The 17725-nt window shown below is 37.1% G+C and overlaps 1 protein-coding gene across 4 annotated transcripts in view; it reads right to left on the bottom strand.

Moving 5' to 3' along the window:
* Positions 1-17725, bottom strand: part of LOC124872783 (mucin-5AC) — a 57267-nt gene that overhangs the window by 25370 nt on the left and 14172 nt on the right. Inside the window, exon 3 of one of the 4 annotated variants that reach the window (XM_047373118.1) lies at positions 5593-5661. The exons of the other annotated variants lie outside the window; for them this stretch is intronic. Coding sequence (XP_047229074.1) covers positions 5628-5661 — 34 coding nt within the window. The 3' untranslated portion in view covers positions 5593-5627. The remainder of the gene's footprint in view (positions 1-5592; positions 5662-17725) is intronic. 4 annotated transcript variants of the gene reach the window in all.

Below are 17725 nucleotides of genomic sequence, written 5' to 3'. Positions count from 1 at the left end.
TTATTGTCGCAAGAGAAAAAAAAGATTGTGCGGCCCCAAATAATCCTTCTTCAATTCTTTCTTCTTTTCTTGCTGTGAAAATCTAATGCTCGTGCTGACTGAGCGTTTCCTCTATGTAGCTTCATGTGAACGAGAATGTTGCCTACAGTGTACTTTCTGACCCTCCCCTACGAGATGCCTGTTGCTCCATGGATCAGCCCTGTAGTAAAGATGGATTACTCCAGAAGAATTGCGTGCCCTGCCCTTTACGTATTTCTCCCACACCAATTCTCCATTAGCAGCTTCATCCACGGGGAGAAGCAGGGAACACATATGCGTGTACAGAAACACGGACAATGCAGCACTTAAATCTGCACAGGTCTGAAAGCTCTCACGTAGTTGTTAGCAGAGGGTCAGAGTCACGAATCTGGCAAATCTCCTTTTAGAGACGTTGTATCCAGTTAAAGTGAAAACACTGCGGCAATTATTGTTCTTTGTCTGTCTTGTCATAAGTTTGTATTTACCTCTGTCCCTTTCTGTGATATTTGTAGGATAAAAAAAAATCGTATTTTGATTTGTCAGTTAAGGAGAACCTTGGTAAGAAAACATTTATGGAAAACATTGTGAACAGAAAAATCTAAGTGGAAGAGAAAAGAAATGACATATGACAGGTGGGACTGAGGGGACTTGAGCTGAGGTTTCAGCCAATCTGTCGACCTGTAACTGACTTGTTTTTGACTGCTAATAACATCAAAGATACACATCTATTATTCACTTATTTTTGGGATAAATTAGACATGTAGCACACTGATTTGGCAACAATTTTACAACTTCTTCACAATGTATTTAAAAATGTAGCTGAGTGTGTTCAATACGTATTCCCTTTGGCAATACATTTTTCCTTTACCCTCACCTTCGTGTTTGGACCAATTTGCCTTGATTTCTTAGGATGTGTGGATTATTTGGGTTGCTGCAGTCATCTGGTGTTTATTATATACAATTGCCCCATTACAAAGGTTTAAACTGAAAAAAACCTTAATGCGTTCAATAACTGTTCTACCCGCTGTATATAAGTGCCAAAACCCTGGGGTGCAAAATAAAATTCTCTCGAAAAATTTACCTTATGTTTTCTGACAGAGTTAACCATTTCCCTAGATCATTAAATGTTTTACCACATGCTGGAAATTTGTGTCGCAAAAGATTAAGAACAAAGTGAAATAAAAATAATAAAACATTGAGACAGACATAAAAATTACATATTTAACAGATACATTGTTCTAGTGGTTTCTGCTGCAGAATTTAAATGAGGAGCCAGTGAACAGTGTAATCAAAACAAATTATTAATTAACACACCCATGTTCAGATGTTGTAGTAATTGTTTAAAAATCTTTTCAAACTCACTTGGTACTTGTATACTTGCAAACCATGCATATATGGAAAAAAAAAAACAAAAAAAACGTTATAGCACATTGTTACATAAAGTAATAACACTATGTTGGATATTTTGAGAGGATGCTTTTAAAAGCTCCATAAACTCACAGTTTTTTTTTTTTTTTACCTATGATCTTAATTTGTAAATGTTCATTAACTTGAGAGGATGCACTAATGTATGATGGAGTATTTGATCCATTATAGTCTATAGATAAAAGAAAAAAATATAATGTGGCCACGGAGAACTACATTTTCCACCAACTTTCAACCAAAAAATAATCTACAGGTCCTTCTCAAAATATTAGCATATTGTGATAAAGTTCATTATTTTCCATAATGTCATGATGAAAATTTAGCATTAATATATTTTAGATTCATTGCACACTAACTGAAATATTTCAGGTCTTTTATTGTCTTAATACGGATGATTTTGACATACAGCTCATGAAAACCCAAAATTCCTATCTCACAAAATTAGCATGTCATTAAAAGGGTCTCTAAACGAGCTATGAACCTAATCATCTGAATCAACGAGTTAACTCTAAACACCTGCAAAAGATTCCTGAGGCCTTTAAAACTCCCAGCCTGGTTCATTGCTCAAAACCCCAATCATGGGTAAGACTGCCGACCTGACTGCTGTCCAGAAGGCCACTATTGACACCCTCAAGCAAGAGGGTAAGACACAGAAAGAAATTTCTGAACGAATAGGCTGTTCCCAGAGTGCTGTATCAAGGCACCTCAGTGGGAAGTCTGTGGGAAGGAAAAAGTGTGGCAGAAAACGCTGCACAACGAGAAGAGGTGACCGAACCCTGAGGAAGATTGTGGAGAAGGGCCGATTCCAGACCTTGGGGGACCTGCGGAAGCAGTGGACTGAGTCTGGAGTAGAAACATCCAGAGCCATCGTGCACAGGCGTGTGCAGGAAATGGGCTACAGGTGCCACATTCCCCAGGTCAAGCCACTTTTGAACCAGAAACAGCGGCAGAAGCGCCTGACCTGGGCTACAGAGAAGCAGCACTGGACTGTTGTGGTCCAAAGTACTTTTTTCGGATGAAAGCAAATTCTGCATGTCATTCGGAAATCAAGGTGGCAGAGTCTGGAGGAAGACTGGAGAGAAGGAACTGCCAAAATGCCAGAAGTCCAGTGTCAAGTACCCACAGTCAGTGATGGTCTGGGGTGCCATGTCAGCTGCTGGTGTTGGTCCACTGTGTTTTATCAAGGGCAGGGTCAATGCAGCTAGCTATCAGGAGATTTTGGAGCACTTCATGCTTCCATCTGCTGAAAAGCTTTATGGAGATGAAGATTTCATTTTTCAGCACGACCTGGCACCTGCTCACAGTGCCAAAACCACTGGTAAATGGTTTACTGACCATGGTATCACTGTGCTCAATTGGCCTGCCAACTCTCCTGACCTGAACCCCATAGAGAATCTGTGGGATATTGTGAAGAGAACGTTGAGAGACTCAAGACCCAACACTCTGGTTGAGCTAAAGGCCGCTATCGAAGGATCCTGGGCCTCCATAAGACCTCAGCAGTGCCACAGGCTGATTGCCTCCATGCCACGCCGCATTGAAGCAGTCATTTCTGCCAAAGGATTCCCGACCAAGTATTGAGTGCATAAATGTACATGATTATTTGAAGGTTGGCGTTTTTTGTATTAAAAACACTTTTCTTTTATTGGTCGGATGAAATATGCTAATTTTGTGAGATAGGAATTTTGGGTTTTCACGAGCTGTATGCCACAATCATCCGTATTCAGACAATAAAAGACCTGAAATATTTCAGTTAGTGTGCAATGAATCTAAAATATATGAATGTTAAATTTTCATCATTACATTATGGAAAATAATGAACTTTATCACAATATGCTAATATTTTGAGAAGGACCTGTAGATGAATTTCACATATTAACTAAGATTATTAAGTCAGATATGTGTGACAAAAAATGCCATTAGTTCTTTATGGCTGAAGTGAATTTACGAGATGCACGTGTGGATATTTTCCAAAGTGTAAGTGGTATATCCAGGCTCTTCCGGGTGCAGACTTGCTATGAACGCTTTGAACATTGATACATGCCTGACAGTGAGGAAGGAACATGGCTGCATCGAGTCTGCACCCGGGAGGTGTTGTTCTGATACAGGAAAAGAGCCCATATGTACCACTTGCACTTTGGAAAATATCCAGATTTGCATCTCATATATTTAACACTTCAGGACTTATGGCATTTTTTGTTGCAAATGCCTGACATTTTAATGTTCTAGAATATCCTAGCGTTAATATCTTAAATTTATGCCTTCAATCATGTTGTTTTTTTAATTTATCTAAAATCACTCTAAGACTCCGTCGTACTACTGAGCTTGCCATTTTTCCACAATGGTTTTATCATGGCTCAGCTCTCCCTGGGGAGTGCAGTCAGAAGGAAGCAAACACACAAAATCTAAAATCTGTGAAGTTTTTTATTGATGACTGTGAGTTGAAACGCCAGTGTTCTAAAGCTTAAACTTGTGTTTTATGAGTCCCTCTTTGCTTTATGTATGTATGTCAGGCTTTATGTAAAATTATATCATGAACTCTAAGAGCCACGGCTTGCGTTTTTTCCTCCCATCCCCCCTCCCTCCTCATCACAAAGTAATAAGCTAGGGCTACTCCTTGACAATGTGACAATTACACTTGGCATTTGAATTTGACTGCATCCTGAAGAGTTCACGTTTCTGGACCCCAGCAACAAGTGTATGCACAATTTGGGGGTGTGTGCTTCTCTTCAGCCGGAAGCTGTATTTAACACGGTAGCGCAGAACATAGTTAGATCTCTGTACAAGAAGCCTAATCATGTGTTTCTTTTATCTTATCATCTTTCTTTTTAATTTTTTTTTTTTGGAGAACATCAATCTCCTAACAAGTGAGAACAAGTGAGTCCCCTAATTAGATGTAACTAAATAACACTGTGGGCGCTTTTACATTTCTAGCAAAGAATTGGACAAATTTGGACAGGAAACTCTCATTTTTTACTAAAAGAACAAGTGAAAACCACTATACTTGTAATTTAATTCATTGAATGCAGAAACAAAGCTGCCATATTCTTAAAGCTCTTTTTTACATATCCTCATGTCTTTTACACAAACACTTCCTGTCACTGTTAAAAATACTACATTATATTCACTATGTTCTGCCTATTTTACGCCTTTGCTCCTCACATACAGATGCACTTCTTCTCTTTCATTTTTTAGAACTGTGTGTAATTCTCTTCCAGCTGGGTTCTTTATTTTCTGTTATGATAATGCCAAAGAATTGTCAATGTTTAATGAAAGACTGGAGGCTAGATACTGGCTTAAGAAAAATCGTCATGGTGGAACACAAGCTCAATCTATAATTTTCTTACAAAATATACTGTACAATTCACTGAGATTGCTGAGATAAATGTGCTCACACTGAGGCCCAATTTATTTTGAATTGTTTCTGCTCACTTCAATATTAGTTGTCGGGAGTAAACAGCACAGAAACACATTAGGTGTAGAAGGGTGGCTCAATGCCGTGAGCGATTGCCAAGGCAAACTTTCCCACTCACCTCCACTTTCACCCCTCTTTTCCTGCTGCTCCTTTATGGAGCCTAAAGCTACTAGTTTGCACCATTTCTCCTCAACCCCATTTAGGCGTGAAATGTATTTCTATTCACAGCAGTGAAAAAAGGAGAAGAGGAGGGAGAGCAAAGGAAGTGACACAAGCAATCTAATGGAAAAACTGTCTGTAAAATTGCATATTCCTCTGAATAAAAACCAGAACAACAAGAAGCTGTCAGCATCTACAGGACAGCCTTAGAACTATGTGGAGAATACTTGAATTGGACCGCTATGCCCTTATGGGCCACGTGAGAAAAGGGATTTAGAGCCTGCAAAGCAAACTTAAACTCAAGAGGTACTAGTCTTTAGATGGAGACATAGGCATATTATAACAGGGCAGCAGTAGTTTGAATAGACTGAATGGACCATATGCCATAGATTTTGTCTTGAGTGGCAGCTAAGACTTTATGTACTATTTCTCCAAGATTCTCCACAATTTAAAATTCTGTTCTTTCAGCATTTGCACTTGTTCAACTCCACAAAAGATGACATGCTGTGAGGGAATGTTTAACTAGTCAGGCACAGAAATGGCTGATTTGCACAAACCACATGGATATGTTGACTTACCTATTGACAGATTTATTATATTTGATGAATGCCTCTTAACCCTGAGTCGAAGGCGGTGAAATTATTTGCCTTAAATAACAAAAAAAAAAACACATTTTACAAACCCTATTTGAAAGGGGGACATAAATACATGAGGAGTGGTTAAATTAAACCTGAAAAAAAGCTGAGCTCATTGTAGTTTATTCTAGTTGAACTAAAAATTTAATTTAAGATTTTATTCAGAGAAGATTTAAGTCACGCTTTGGGCAAAAAGTTAAATTATACTAAAATAGTATCCCATCAAGTGAACTATATACGGTACTAATTATGTTGCCAATCATAAGGCAGCATCATTACTTAATTATTAAAAAATATATATTCAAACCTTTATATAATGAAAGGACAGACATTGAGATTTTTAAACCTTCTTTATAATGTAGCATTGCATCACACCATCTATCAGTATATAGTCACCAGTTTATCTGAAAAACAAACATGTTTGTGCTACAACAAGACACCAGAGACTTAGATAAATCCCCCACTGGCATGGGAAGTGCACGTAGAAAGAATTCCAGACTGTAACCAACCCACTGCCAGAGGGACTAGGTTCATCGGATCCATGATTTATAAATAACATTTGAATAGGCTGCATTAATTGAGTGCAAAAAAGTATTTGTCCCCTCACAGATTTCTTCGGTTTTGGCTTTTTTGTCATACATTAATCCAGACAAAGACAAAAACTATCCAAACCAACCTGGTCCTATATGAAAAGTAATTGAACCCTAAACTTGATAACTGGTTGAGCAATCTTTGGCGGCAACTACTGTCATCAAGGTTTTGTGATAATTGGCAGCGAGTGTTTTACATTGATGTGGAGATAACTCTCTTCTTTGTTGAATTGTTTTAATTCAATAAGGAAGACAACAATTCAGACAACATAGGAGGTTTGAGCACAAACAGTCTGTTTAAGTTCTTGTTATAGAAGCTCAAATGAATTTAAGTCTGGACTTAGACTAGGCAAGTCCAAAACCTTTTTTTGAGACCTTCAGATGTCGATTTGCTGGTGTGCTTTGGATCATTGTCCTGATGCACAACCCAAGTACACTTGAATTTAAGGTTACAAACTGATGGTCAGACACTCCCCTTCAGGATTTTCTTATAGAAAGCATAATTCATGGTTCAATTAATTATTGGAAGTCGTTAAGGTCTGGAAGAAACAAAACAGCCCCAAACCATGGTGCTCTTTTTAGAAAATGCTGGGTTAGTTTTACAACAGATGCAACGGGGTGCACACCTTCCAAAAAGTTCTACTTTTGTCTAATTACGCAAGTGAATACTTTCCCAAAGGTTTGTGGGATTATCAATACGGGTATCTTTATTGATAAAATAAATTCAAAACGTTTTTAAAGGAAAAGAAAGATATTTAACATTCCTGTAGCATGTTCACATATTTTGCCATTGTAGAATCATCAGTAAACGTAAAAAACAAATTGTTTTAGGGCTACAAGAAGACACCAGAGACTGAGATATATCCTTCATGGGCATGTGCAGAACATGAAAGGTTAATTTGGAAAGAATTCCATGGAGTTTTAACTACACCATTACCAGCATCCTACCATCCCACAGGCAGAAGGACTAGGGTATCAGCTCAATGATTTAAAAGATATATTATCATCATTTTAATTGACTTCACTGATTAAAAAAATACTAGAACTGTTCAGTCATTTTATCTCAATAATAGAATGGCCAGTCTTCTCATTGGGTGAACCGCAAATATAATTCCTTTCCATCTTCAGAATCTTGTAGAATTTGTCTTTCCACCTCAATGAATACATATTGTGGCTCAATCCCCATCAGGCTCCTAAGAGCAGTTGAGGAATTCATGCTGAGATTTTACTAAAAACTTCACTGCAGCTACCCTATGCGTCACAAAAGAACACATCTCTGCATTGTGCTCAGTACACCATAGAACAGCCACGCATTCTTCCAGATTTTACAAAATAATATGTCTGCCAATATATTTAAACATAGACTTTGTTCTTCTATATTTTATTGATTTTATAGTTTCAGGAAATTGCCTGTCAGTATATTCTAATGTAAATGTTGCAGCTCTCTAAGGGCATACATTTAAAGGCAATATCCAAAGGTTCAATTCCAGCTTGCCCAATCGTATGTTGATATGCCTTTGGGCAAGGCATTTAACCCTAAGTTTCTAATCGCACGATCTATGTACTGAAGTATGTATGTAGAAAACTTGAAGATTTCTATACAGAGGCACATTCCTTCCAGACTCTACCTAGCTATTTTCATTTTTTTTTTTTTTTTTCAATGGTCTGTCTGGCAGAGCAGCACTCAGAATTGTTGTTTGAGTGCCAAGAAGAAGCCCAACAGAAAAACTTTCACAAGTGGAGCATTACGGGTAATGCTATAATGCTCTGCTTGAAAAATATATAAAAAACATTATTTAAAATTGCTTTGGGATTACTAAAAATGCTATGGACACAATGCACACCCAGTGCAAGCTCTGTACACAGCCCCAGGTCCAAACACTCCACCACATCCCATGCTCCTACAACACAGCGCACTGTAATGGCATGGCAACCGCCCTGCGAGACTCCACCACATACGAGGGCAACAGAGCAGACACCACCGAGGACCATACCCACACCGGACCCCCAACCCCACACTGATCAGCAAACAATCCCTGGTAGGCATCATGCATCCGGGGCCAACGGCCCCTACAATGCCCCTGGAAACCCACAAGCACACAACATCACCACCACTGCAACATCAGCCCAAGGAGAACCCCCCACCCACCACCACCACACATGTTGCAACCCATCTGCGGCAACCACTAACCCACCCAGCTATTTTGTAAAAAGAAGATTAGGAAAACAATATCAGTGTCTAGATGTGCAAAGCCTGCAGACATATATACCCTAAAATACTTGCAGCTATAATAGAAAAAACGGTAGCTCCATTCAATTCAGTTTATTTATAAAGCGCCAGTTCACAACAAATGTCTTAAGGTACTTTAATTTAATCCAGTCATACAGACAGATTCCAAGCCAATTACATATATTCCAAATTGATCCTACATATCAAACAATGCAGTCAAGCTCAGCTTATTATTCAAATTGGTTAGAACGCTTCATAAAGAAACCCAACAGATTGCATCAAATCACCAACTTGCAGCATCAACTTCTCCTGGACAAGAGTGTAGCCTGTCGCCTGAACTGTGTTGTTGACTTTGCAGCAATCCCTTATACTGAGCATGCAAAAAAAAGTGCTCTAAAAAGTGTTGACTCGGGGGGGGGGCTGAATGCAGAATAAAAGACGCATTTTTACACTTTTGAGAATTTACGTGTAAAAGATTTTGAAAAATGAATTATTTTCCTTCCACTTCAAAATAATATTACTGTCTTGCTCAAAATATTTTATTAAGATTTTATATTATTGAGGTTATTTCCAACAAAATGTGGAAAAGATCAAGGGGTATGAATGAAAAGCCAAATTTCATAAGGGTATTATGGTTGTATAGACTACAGCTGTGCAGTATATTTAGGAGTGCTGGAAGTGGTATAATGTATAGATTTGTATAATATATATGATGCATTCTACTTTTCTTTAACACATGCTGTTCGGTGATATAGTTCGATAATCTAGAATATGAACAGTAAATAACTTCTGAAAGATATCTTTTTACAGTGCATGTGTAATAATCCAAAGAGTCCTGCTTCATAATTACGATCTATTATAAAAAACAAAACATGTCGGAGTCATTTTTCACCCGCAAAGAATCTAGAAAGACATGTCTCTAGTTCATCTTCAACACTTTTATTCCTTTTTTAAATCTTTTAAAGCCACAGCAATTCATTTTTAATGTGGATGAATATTTTACAGAGCTTTAGTGTTACAAAAAGATAGAGTGGTGGACTCAAGATGATATAAGATATGTGTGCTGAAGAAACTGAAAGGTAAAGACAATGAGATTCAGTCCAAAATCTCTTCTTATATCTAATTTACAGTGCCACCTTACCCAATGGTCTGAAATGCAATGTTGGGTTGCTAAGGATAAAAGCTATGTAGCACTAATAATTAGCTGGTGAAGAACTGGAAGCACTGCCCCAAAGTGTTGTCTTAAATTTTCCCAACTGGATCTATCTAAAGCTTTCATCCTAAATGTTTTAGAGACTCTAAGAGCAATCATCCACCTGCACTGCATCATTGCACCTGGTATGCTATACATACAGCTATCGCTGATGCAAAGAGGAATAAAAATGAAAGGAATAAAGAGAAAACAGTATTAGTTGGAAATGAGTCCATGGATAACAGTCAGCAGGCAGGAATGAGAAAAGAATGCTTCCTCAGCAGCCTTTTTTTCTCAATTATCTGCTGCTCACTGAAGACAATGATGGATTGTATTTGAAGAGAAGAAAAAAAAACTCTTAGTGGACTTAAAGTTTAGCTGAAACTGTATGGTGAAGAGAGCCATTAATCCATCTTAGAGTGGCAACCAATCAAACTCCTGCGAAATGCGTGATCGAGCTATAGACAGAGCAGTTGCAGAGATAAAGTGGCAGAGTACAGATCTGATTAGGCTCCTGTCTCTGCACACTCCACGGGGATTAAACACAACTGCTCCTTGTAAGTCCTCCCCACTTTGTTCCACAGACTACATTCGCTGTTAGTGAAAAAAATATACCACAGAGTACAAATCATAATTTCACCTCACTTATTTATACCCATGCATGGAGCCAAAATGTGATTCACATATTAATATGCAGCTAATTTGATACTGGTGCTGGTTAAATAACATTGGATAATTATGTACAATTCCTTTTTTAGTATCAGAACTTGATTAGAATAAAATATTGATTTATAAGTCTTGGCTAGGAAAAAAATTTACAAAATGTTACACTCTTGTTGGTATCTGCATTTGCATGCTAAAAGTGTAATTTGTATTTTTATATAAACTTTGCCTAGAAAGATATCCTGAGTAAGTAGAGAACAAAGCTCTGTGTACAAACACAAAATGGCATGCATTCATAGCATAATCAGTTTTTACTTAATATTGACTGCATGCATTTTAGTAAAACTGTTGTAGTATTCTGTCAAATGTTTATTTAAATTGTTTTATCTGGTACATTGTAAAACACACATTTAGTAATCACAACACAAAGTAGACATTTTCTGTTCCTCTCCCATTTCTGTCACATTGATGTAAGGGAAATTTGGATCACTCTTCTTTACATCATTCCTTGTATTTATTGATGTTTGCAGACGTTTGTTTCTTCACACCTCTCTTAAGATCGCAGTAGAGCATTTCAGTGGGTTTTCCTTTACAGCTATACTGCTAAAGATTTGTGTTGGGACCCACAGCCATGGATACAACGTGAAAGGCCAGTACAGACTTTCCTGGAACTTTCCAAATAAATTGCATTAACGTACTTCCGGCACAGCCAGGAAACGGGGTAACTGCGGACTTCCTGTGACATCACTGGCCAAATAAAAGCACCGCTCTTGCTACATCCTGCCTCTACCATCCGGACTCTATGCGAGGCTGGCTGGTGAGACAGCGCGCTAATGTCTCTTTGCTGGCAAAACGACATAAACTCTTCAAACTGGATCCAAGGGTGTCATAAGATCACGCAATCATATGCACAAGTTAAGTACTGATGAATTACTGTTGAAAGAATCCGGTATTCATTCATAAAGTGAGATTAAGGTATAAGCATTGCTTTACTTTCTCTCTGAGGCCTGCAGAAGCAAACTGTGTTCCAGAGTTCCCTGCAGAGACGCTGTCTCTACGAAGCCGAGTGGAGCGGTTTTTCCCCATTCTGAGAGGACGACAACAGGAGTCGCATCCCGTGGTAACTTGCAGTGTGGTCAGCGGACAGAATGAGCCGTCTTCCAGCCACTCCGGAGGTTAGCTGGAAGCTAACCGTTTGTTGACTATGGATGTTTCTTCAAACTTCATCGTTGCCCAGACAACTCCTCAACACGTTCATACAAGGTTTGGTGTTTGGGCAGAATAATAGAGAAGGATTTAGATTGAAATGATCTAAACGTTTTTCATTTTATGAAGTTTGGTTTTGTTTGGGTTGAACTCAGCTATCTTGGTACTAGCAGGCTATCTGCAGCACGTGTTCAGTTTTGTGTTCTTTGTTTGTGTGTTTTTAAAGTTAAGACAAACCCTGAAGGGTGATTTTCAACAGAAGATCGGCCATAACGCGCCGTCCGCGCTTATGCATTTTAACCCTTTTATTGACGGTATTTTTAAAGGTGTGTGTTTGATTCTGGTGCTATCAGCTTCTTTTGTTAGCTTTAAGGACACATGCTTGCTGCCAAATAATATTTATCCAGAAAGGTTTAGTTTTCAATCCAGTAAATAATGTGTCCCTAAACATTATTTTACCAAATCTGATAACTAAGTAAACACCATTAAGCCCCATTTCTCCAGAAAGATTTGGCTCTTTTCCAAAATATTCCCTTAATAATATTTCTTTAAATATTATTTTAATAAAAAAGGCAGCTATTGAGACCCCGTTGAGAATTAGTCATCCAGAAGGTTGGATTTATTCAGCAGATTATTCTTTAAAACATTATTTTATTAAAATAATATTTTATCTGATCTTGGATTGTGAATGGTTGTCTAAAGGTATGCTGATTATTTCCTAAGTTAGTTCCAAGACTAACTTAACTTCATTTCCAGATTCTTCAAGATAATCCTTGGTTTGCAAACATAAACATTGCATGGTAATGTTGCATCACTCTTTTGGTCATGGTTTCAACCATCTTTAATCAACTTGTTTATATTGTTCATAGCCCTTTAGCCTTCTTTATTCTTTCATTCTGCTTGGTAGTTTAGTTGGATTGTTTTAGCATAGTAAAGAGTTTGTTGATTGAAATATGTTTGACTTTGAGTTGACTTATTTTTGTTAATAAATTCTTGTATTTTAAGAAATTCTGTGAATTCATTCCATGTGTGTGCAGTTTTGCTGTTCAATAATGTCAGAGCTTGGCTCACACCTTTCTATTTTGTCCTAATACCACCACCTTACTGGGCTGGTATTCACAGAACTACCCTTAACAATATTATTTGATCAAATATGAAAATATTAATGTTAATTATTAAATAATATTCTCAGATTCATAATCACAACAATTTGCTTAGGATTTTTTTTGTTATGTTTGTAGCCTCGTTTGGAACAGGGTTGAGCTGTAATACTAATTGCCTCATATTTTTCTCCAGAATGCTTAACTGCAAAACAAGCCCAAATCACCACACTTCCATAATCATACTTGAGTTTTGATGGGGTTTTTTCTGTTAAATTTTGTTTGATTTCTGCCAAATATGTCTCGAACATGTGCATGGTGACTAAACATCCAGAAATGTTGCAGTTTATACAAGATTTCAGACACAAAAGTTTTCTTTTTTTGGGAGTGGAGGTTTTGCCATTGCAACTCTCCTAAACAAGCCATGCTGATAAGGCTTTTTCTAACTGCATGGTCACGTACTTTTAACACTAGGATTTTAGACTGAGGGAATTCTGAGAGGGAATTCCTGTTTATTTTGCAGTAATGAGTCAGGACACAGGCAGAAGAGGGAAAGACATGCAGTAAAAAGGTACCTAAGTCAGGAATCAAACCTCAGACGGCTGAGTCGAGGACTAATAGCACCTGTATAAGGGGCACTCAATGTCCCTCTACACCACATGCAGCCCAGACTGGAACTGTTTTAAAAATTTTCCAATTGTGAATAAGCTTTCTTACTATTGACCGGTGTGAAAATGGTCTTTTAACCCCCAAGTTAATTGGTGGCAATATTTGTTTCTGTAAGGTGATTGCTGATATCATCCACCTTAGCACTGAGTTAGTGCACACCTGCACTTTTCCTCTTCAATCCTTTAGAAGAAAGGTGTAAATTTTTCCCATAAGTATAAGATTTCATATATATTTATTGAATATATTTTCATTATCAAAAGAGAAACTCGCACTTGATGTCATTACCCGATATACACTACTGCTTTACAGCAATACTTTATCGTTTAATTAAAAGAACTTTTGGTTCCTTACTGAAATTGTCACATATGCCATTAATTCTAGTAACAGTTTGTGGCAGAACGTTGGCTCCTGCTAAAATCTACTCTGTAATCTGTAAAACTCCAGTGCTCCCCATCGAGCTTAACAAATAGGAAAGTTGAAAGAAAATTTAATAATTTGTTGCTGACACCCTTTACCGTCTGTGTTTATTACTTTTTTTACAAGAAAGTCTGATCTTCGGCGTGGAGGATTTAGAGTTGAAGCCCAGTTGTTACGGTAGCAGGAAGGATCTGTAAGTTATATTCATCTAAACTTTTTAGGTCTATGTTCTCCCCAGACAAACAAGTTTACAATGCAAGTAAAACAGAAGATCGGAAGTCAAAAGTCAGTCGTTATACATCAGAATATTTAGAAAAGCTTTATGTGAAATATATATGTAATATACAGAGCCAGCTCATGGCATAAACAAACTAAGCTGCTGCTTAGGCCCCCCACACAATCAGGCGCCTCCCATAAATGCTTACATTTAATATCTACAAATTTTATATTTGTTTATAGAGAATTAAATGTGACTTGAAGGTTTCAATGTAGATACATTAAAAGATTATAAATTGTTCAAAAATGTAATTTCAGATTTAAAAGAATTGTCAGCTTTGCACTTGTACAAGTGCAAAGAATAATCTCAACTGTTTTATTGTTGTGATAACATAGTAACAATCTGATGCTACGAGTTCATTTTAATCTTTCTGATTGAGCTCAGTTTGTTCACAAATATATCTCAGCAAATAAAAACCAATTACCTGTGATTGATTTTAAGCTCAGTCAGTTAAATTTGGTCCCCTCCCAGACTCCACCACATCTGCATTCAAATGCTGGTAATGGTGGTGATGGTATTAACCGGAAGAGGGGCCCCAAATTCTACGTAAGGCCCCATACAACCTTGGGTCAACCCTTTGTGATGTATAACAAAATAGGAGATGAAAAAATAAGATAATGGTGATAAGATTTCTTATGACCATTATTCTAAGTTGAAAAGAAAAACACTGACTTTCATCCCATCTTAAATTGCATGTCTGCTGAAGCCAGAAACAAATAAATGTGTGTAGTGAAACTGAACCAACATGTTCCAATGTGCATAATTTAAGGACTTCTGAAAAAAATAGAGCTGCAAATTACAATCAAATCAGTTTTTTGATGGGTTCACCTGTCTTGTCAATTAAAGAAAGGGAAAAGAAAAGAAACAAAAGGAGGTATGTTTGCTTTCAGAAAACGTCAGAACTCACAAAGTCCTCGCAATCCTTTATTGCTTATTGCATGAACAATAAAACATTGAAACCTTTTCATCAGCCCCTATCAATCCAACAATAACCATCTTATATTTTAAGATAAAAAAAATAACCCTAAAGAGCGCAAAATAATACCAAATCTTGTGTTTTTGAAACTGTGAAACCTGTCTAAACAATGACAGAAAATAAGCTAATTTATTTGAAAGTAGGCAAACAGACAGGGAAAAGATTTTAAAGGGATGAGATAAAGCATACTGTGATTTGGAGCCCTTATAAACAGGCTGTTGGGGACAACATTTGCAGTAGTACAGCCAATTCTAATCCCAACCTTGCTGGAAAATGAAACCAATCAGATAAAAAAAAAAAGACTTAAATGTTCTATAGTTGAAGACAATTACATACTGCAGCTTTCTTAAGTCTATGTGTAAGTGTCAGTTATCAGTAGTCTCAGTAGAGTTGTATTATTATTGCTGACAATTTTTTACATTATGTTAACCCATATACAGGATTTACTATGTTGCTGATTATTTATGTCAGTGTAAACACACTTAGGATAAATTTAGTTCCTCAAATGTCAAGGAAAATATTGTATTAAAAAAAAAATAATCATGTGACTGAATACATAATGCATGTCCTTCAAAGAACATCGCCTTGCAAAAATATTCACATGTCTTTTAGTTTTATTCCATAGACTTGGTCATCCGCCTAAACTGAAAAGTGGGACAAGGAGAGCCTTACTCAAACAAGAGGCTAAGAGGCCTATGGTAACTCTAGAGGAGCTGTGCAAATCCAACGCTCAGGTGGGCGAATCTTTTGACAGGAGAATTATATATTTGATTCAGTTAAATGTTTTTATAAAGCACCAGTTTGCAACAAATGTAATCTCAATGCACTTTATAAAGCAAAAAGATCAAATTTATCAACAGAAATATGTAAACAAATCAAAACAATTAGATAGAAATAACATCTGCACTCAATTCAATTTAATCCAACACAAGGAACAACTCCCTTATAGCAGGAGAATATCTCCAGTATACCTTGGCTCAGTGCGAGGAGCCTTCTGCAAATCAAATGGGCATTTGAGAAGACGGGGTAGACAAACAGACACACTGGTCCAGGAGTACTACAGTAAACAGAGTTAATGGCTTTTTAGTTACTTCATCTGGGAGAAAAGCATAACATAACATAACACATACCTTGTCAATTATGCACTACATGTTGTCTATCAAATAAAATCACAAAAAGTAGTATGAATACTGGCACTGTAGATTTGCAGCAAACAGTGTCCTTAAGATGTGTTATTTCTTGAAGGAGTTAATTTTTAAATAGCTTCTTAATTGATAGAATTTGCCTTGTCAGATTCAAAGGCTTTACCATCACTCATTCTTACCGAGCTGCACATTATCTCCACATTTTTTCTCTAGCTGTCTGATTCTGTCTTTTTTTTAACGAGCTGAATTTGCAGCTTGGGGGAAAAAAAGTATTTCCTAGATTTCTCAAAACAGGAAAATCCTTTTCTTCGAATGAAGGAAATGTGTTGACACATAAATGAGAAATGTCTGCTTTTGACCACAAAACTGTAACTTAAAAAGTTACCTGTGCAGTTAAAGAATAAGTAAAATGTTCTAAAAGGGCCTCGTGAGGGAGGAGAAGAAGTACATTTGGCTACAGTAAAACAGAGAGACATAAACTCATACGTTGACCTTCCTAAAGAGTAATATTCTGACACATCATCATCATTTAATTTCTCAATAAATCATTTCCCTTATGGGGCTCTTCTGTCTCTCTCTATTTTATTGAATGGTAAATGGACTGAATTTATATAGCACCTTTCCAGTCATACAGACCGCTCAAAGTGCTTTACACTAGAGCCACATTCACCAACAATCACACTCACTAACACTCACACATTCATACACCGATACGCAGACCAGTAGGCAACTTGAGGTCAAGTGCCTTGCCCATGGGCACATTGACATACATCAGGAGGAAGCTGGGATTGAACCCACAACCTTCCGATTGCAAGACGACTACTCTTCCTACTGAGCCACAGTCCCTTTCAAAACTTCGGATCTTTTCTCTCGGATCCTTTTAGTCTTTTATATTTTTTTCCTCTTTTTTTCCCCACCTTTCCACTCTTGTATTCTCAGCTGCCTTTTTTCTTGTCTTCTGCCACAGTCTTCTTTTTCATGTGTCTTATTTGAATAGATTTGTAAAAACAATATAAATAAATTACCGAGCATAAACAGATTAATATAGTGCTTTCCCTGAATCATTTAAGCGGTGTACTGCAACCAAACTTTGGCTACAATAGTGTTTGTTTGTAATTGGGCTGAGGTTGAAGATGTGTTGTAGCTACGGGGAAAGCCTTATTAGCGGTGCTAAGTAATGAATAATAAATGAGTAAGTATCTGAGCATGCAGTCTAAGGTGTTTACATGTCATTTGTCTCGGCAGCAGGGCACCATTACAAAGACTGATGATGAATCTTGACTTGTTAATTGAGTAATGCTTTTTCAGATTTATGAGATTACTAAAACCTCTAAGCTGTTTACATCAAGTTTTAATACTCAACAGTGCTTTAACAGGTGTCTCTCAATAAATTAGACAATATTTGAAAAGTTACTATTTTCTGTATTTATATTAAAAAAGTAAATCTCCTTTATCGTATAGATCCATTACACATAGAGGGATTTTTTAAAGCCTTTATTTCTTTTCATTTCAGTGGTAATGGCTTACAGCTAATGAGCATTCCACAAGACTAATAACAAAACCATTTTAATGCAGATAATTAAAAATATGTATTGTGCAGTATATGCACTC

The sequence above is a fragment of the Girardinichthys multiradiatus genome, chromosome 8 (genome assembly GCF_021462225.1).
Source record: "Girardinichthys multiradiatus isolate DD_20200921_A chromosome 8, DD_fGirMul_XY1, whole genome shotgun sequence".
Taxonomy (NCBI): Eukaryota; Metazoa; Chordata; class Actinopteri; order Cyprinodontiformes; family Goodeidae; genus Girardinichthys; species Girardinichthys multiradiatus.
The sequence above is the reverse complement of the archived record's forward strand: the minus strand, read 5'-3'. Positions and strand labels throughout refer to the sequence as shown.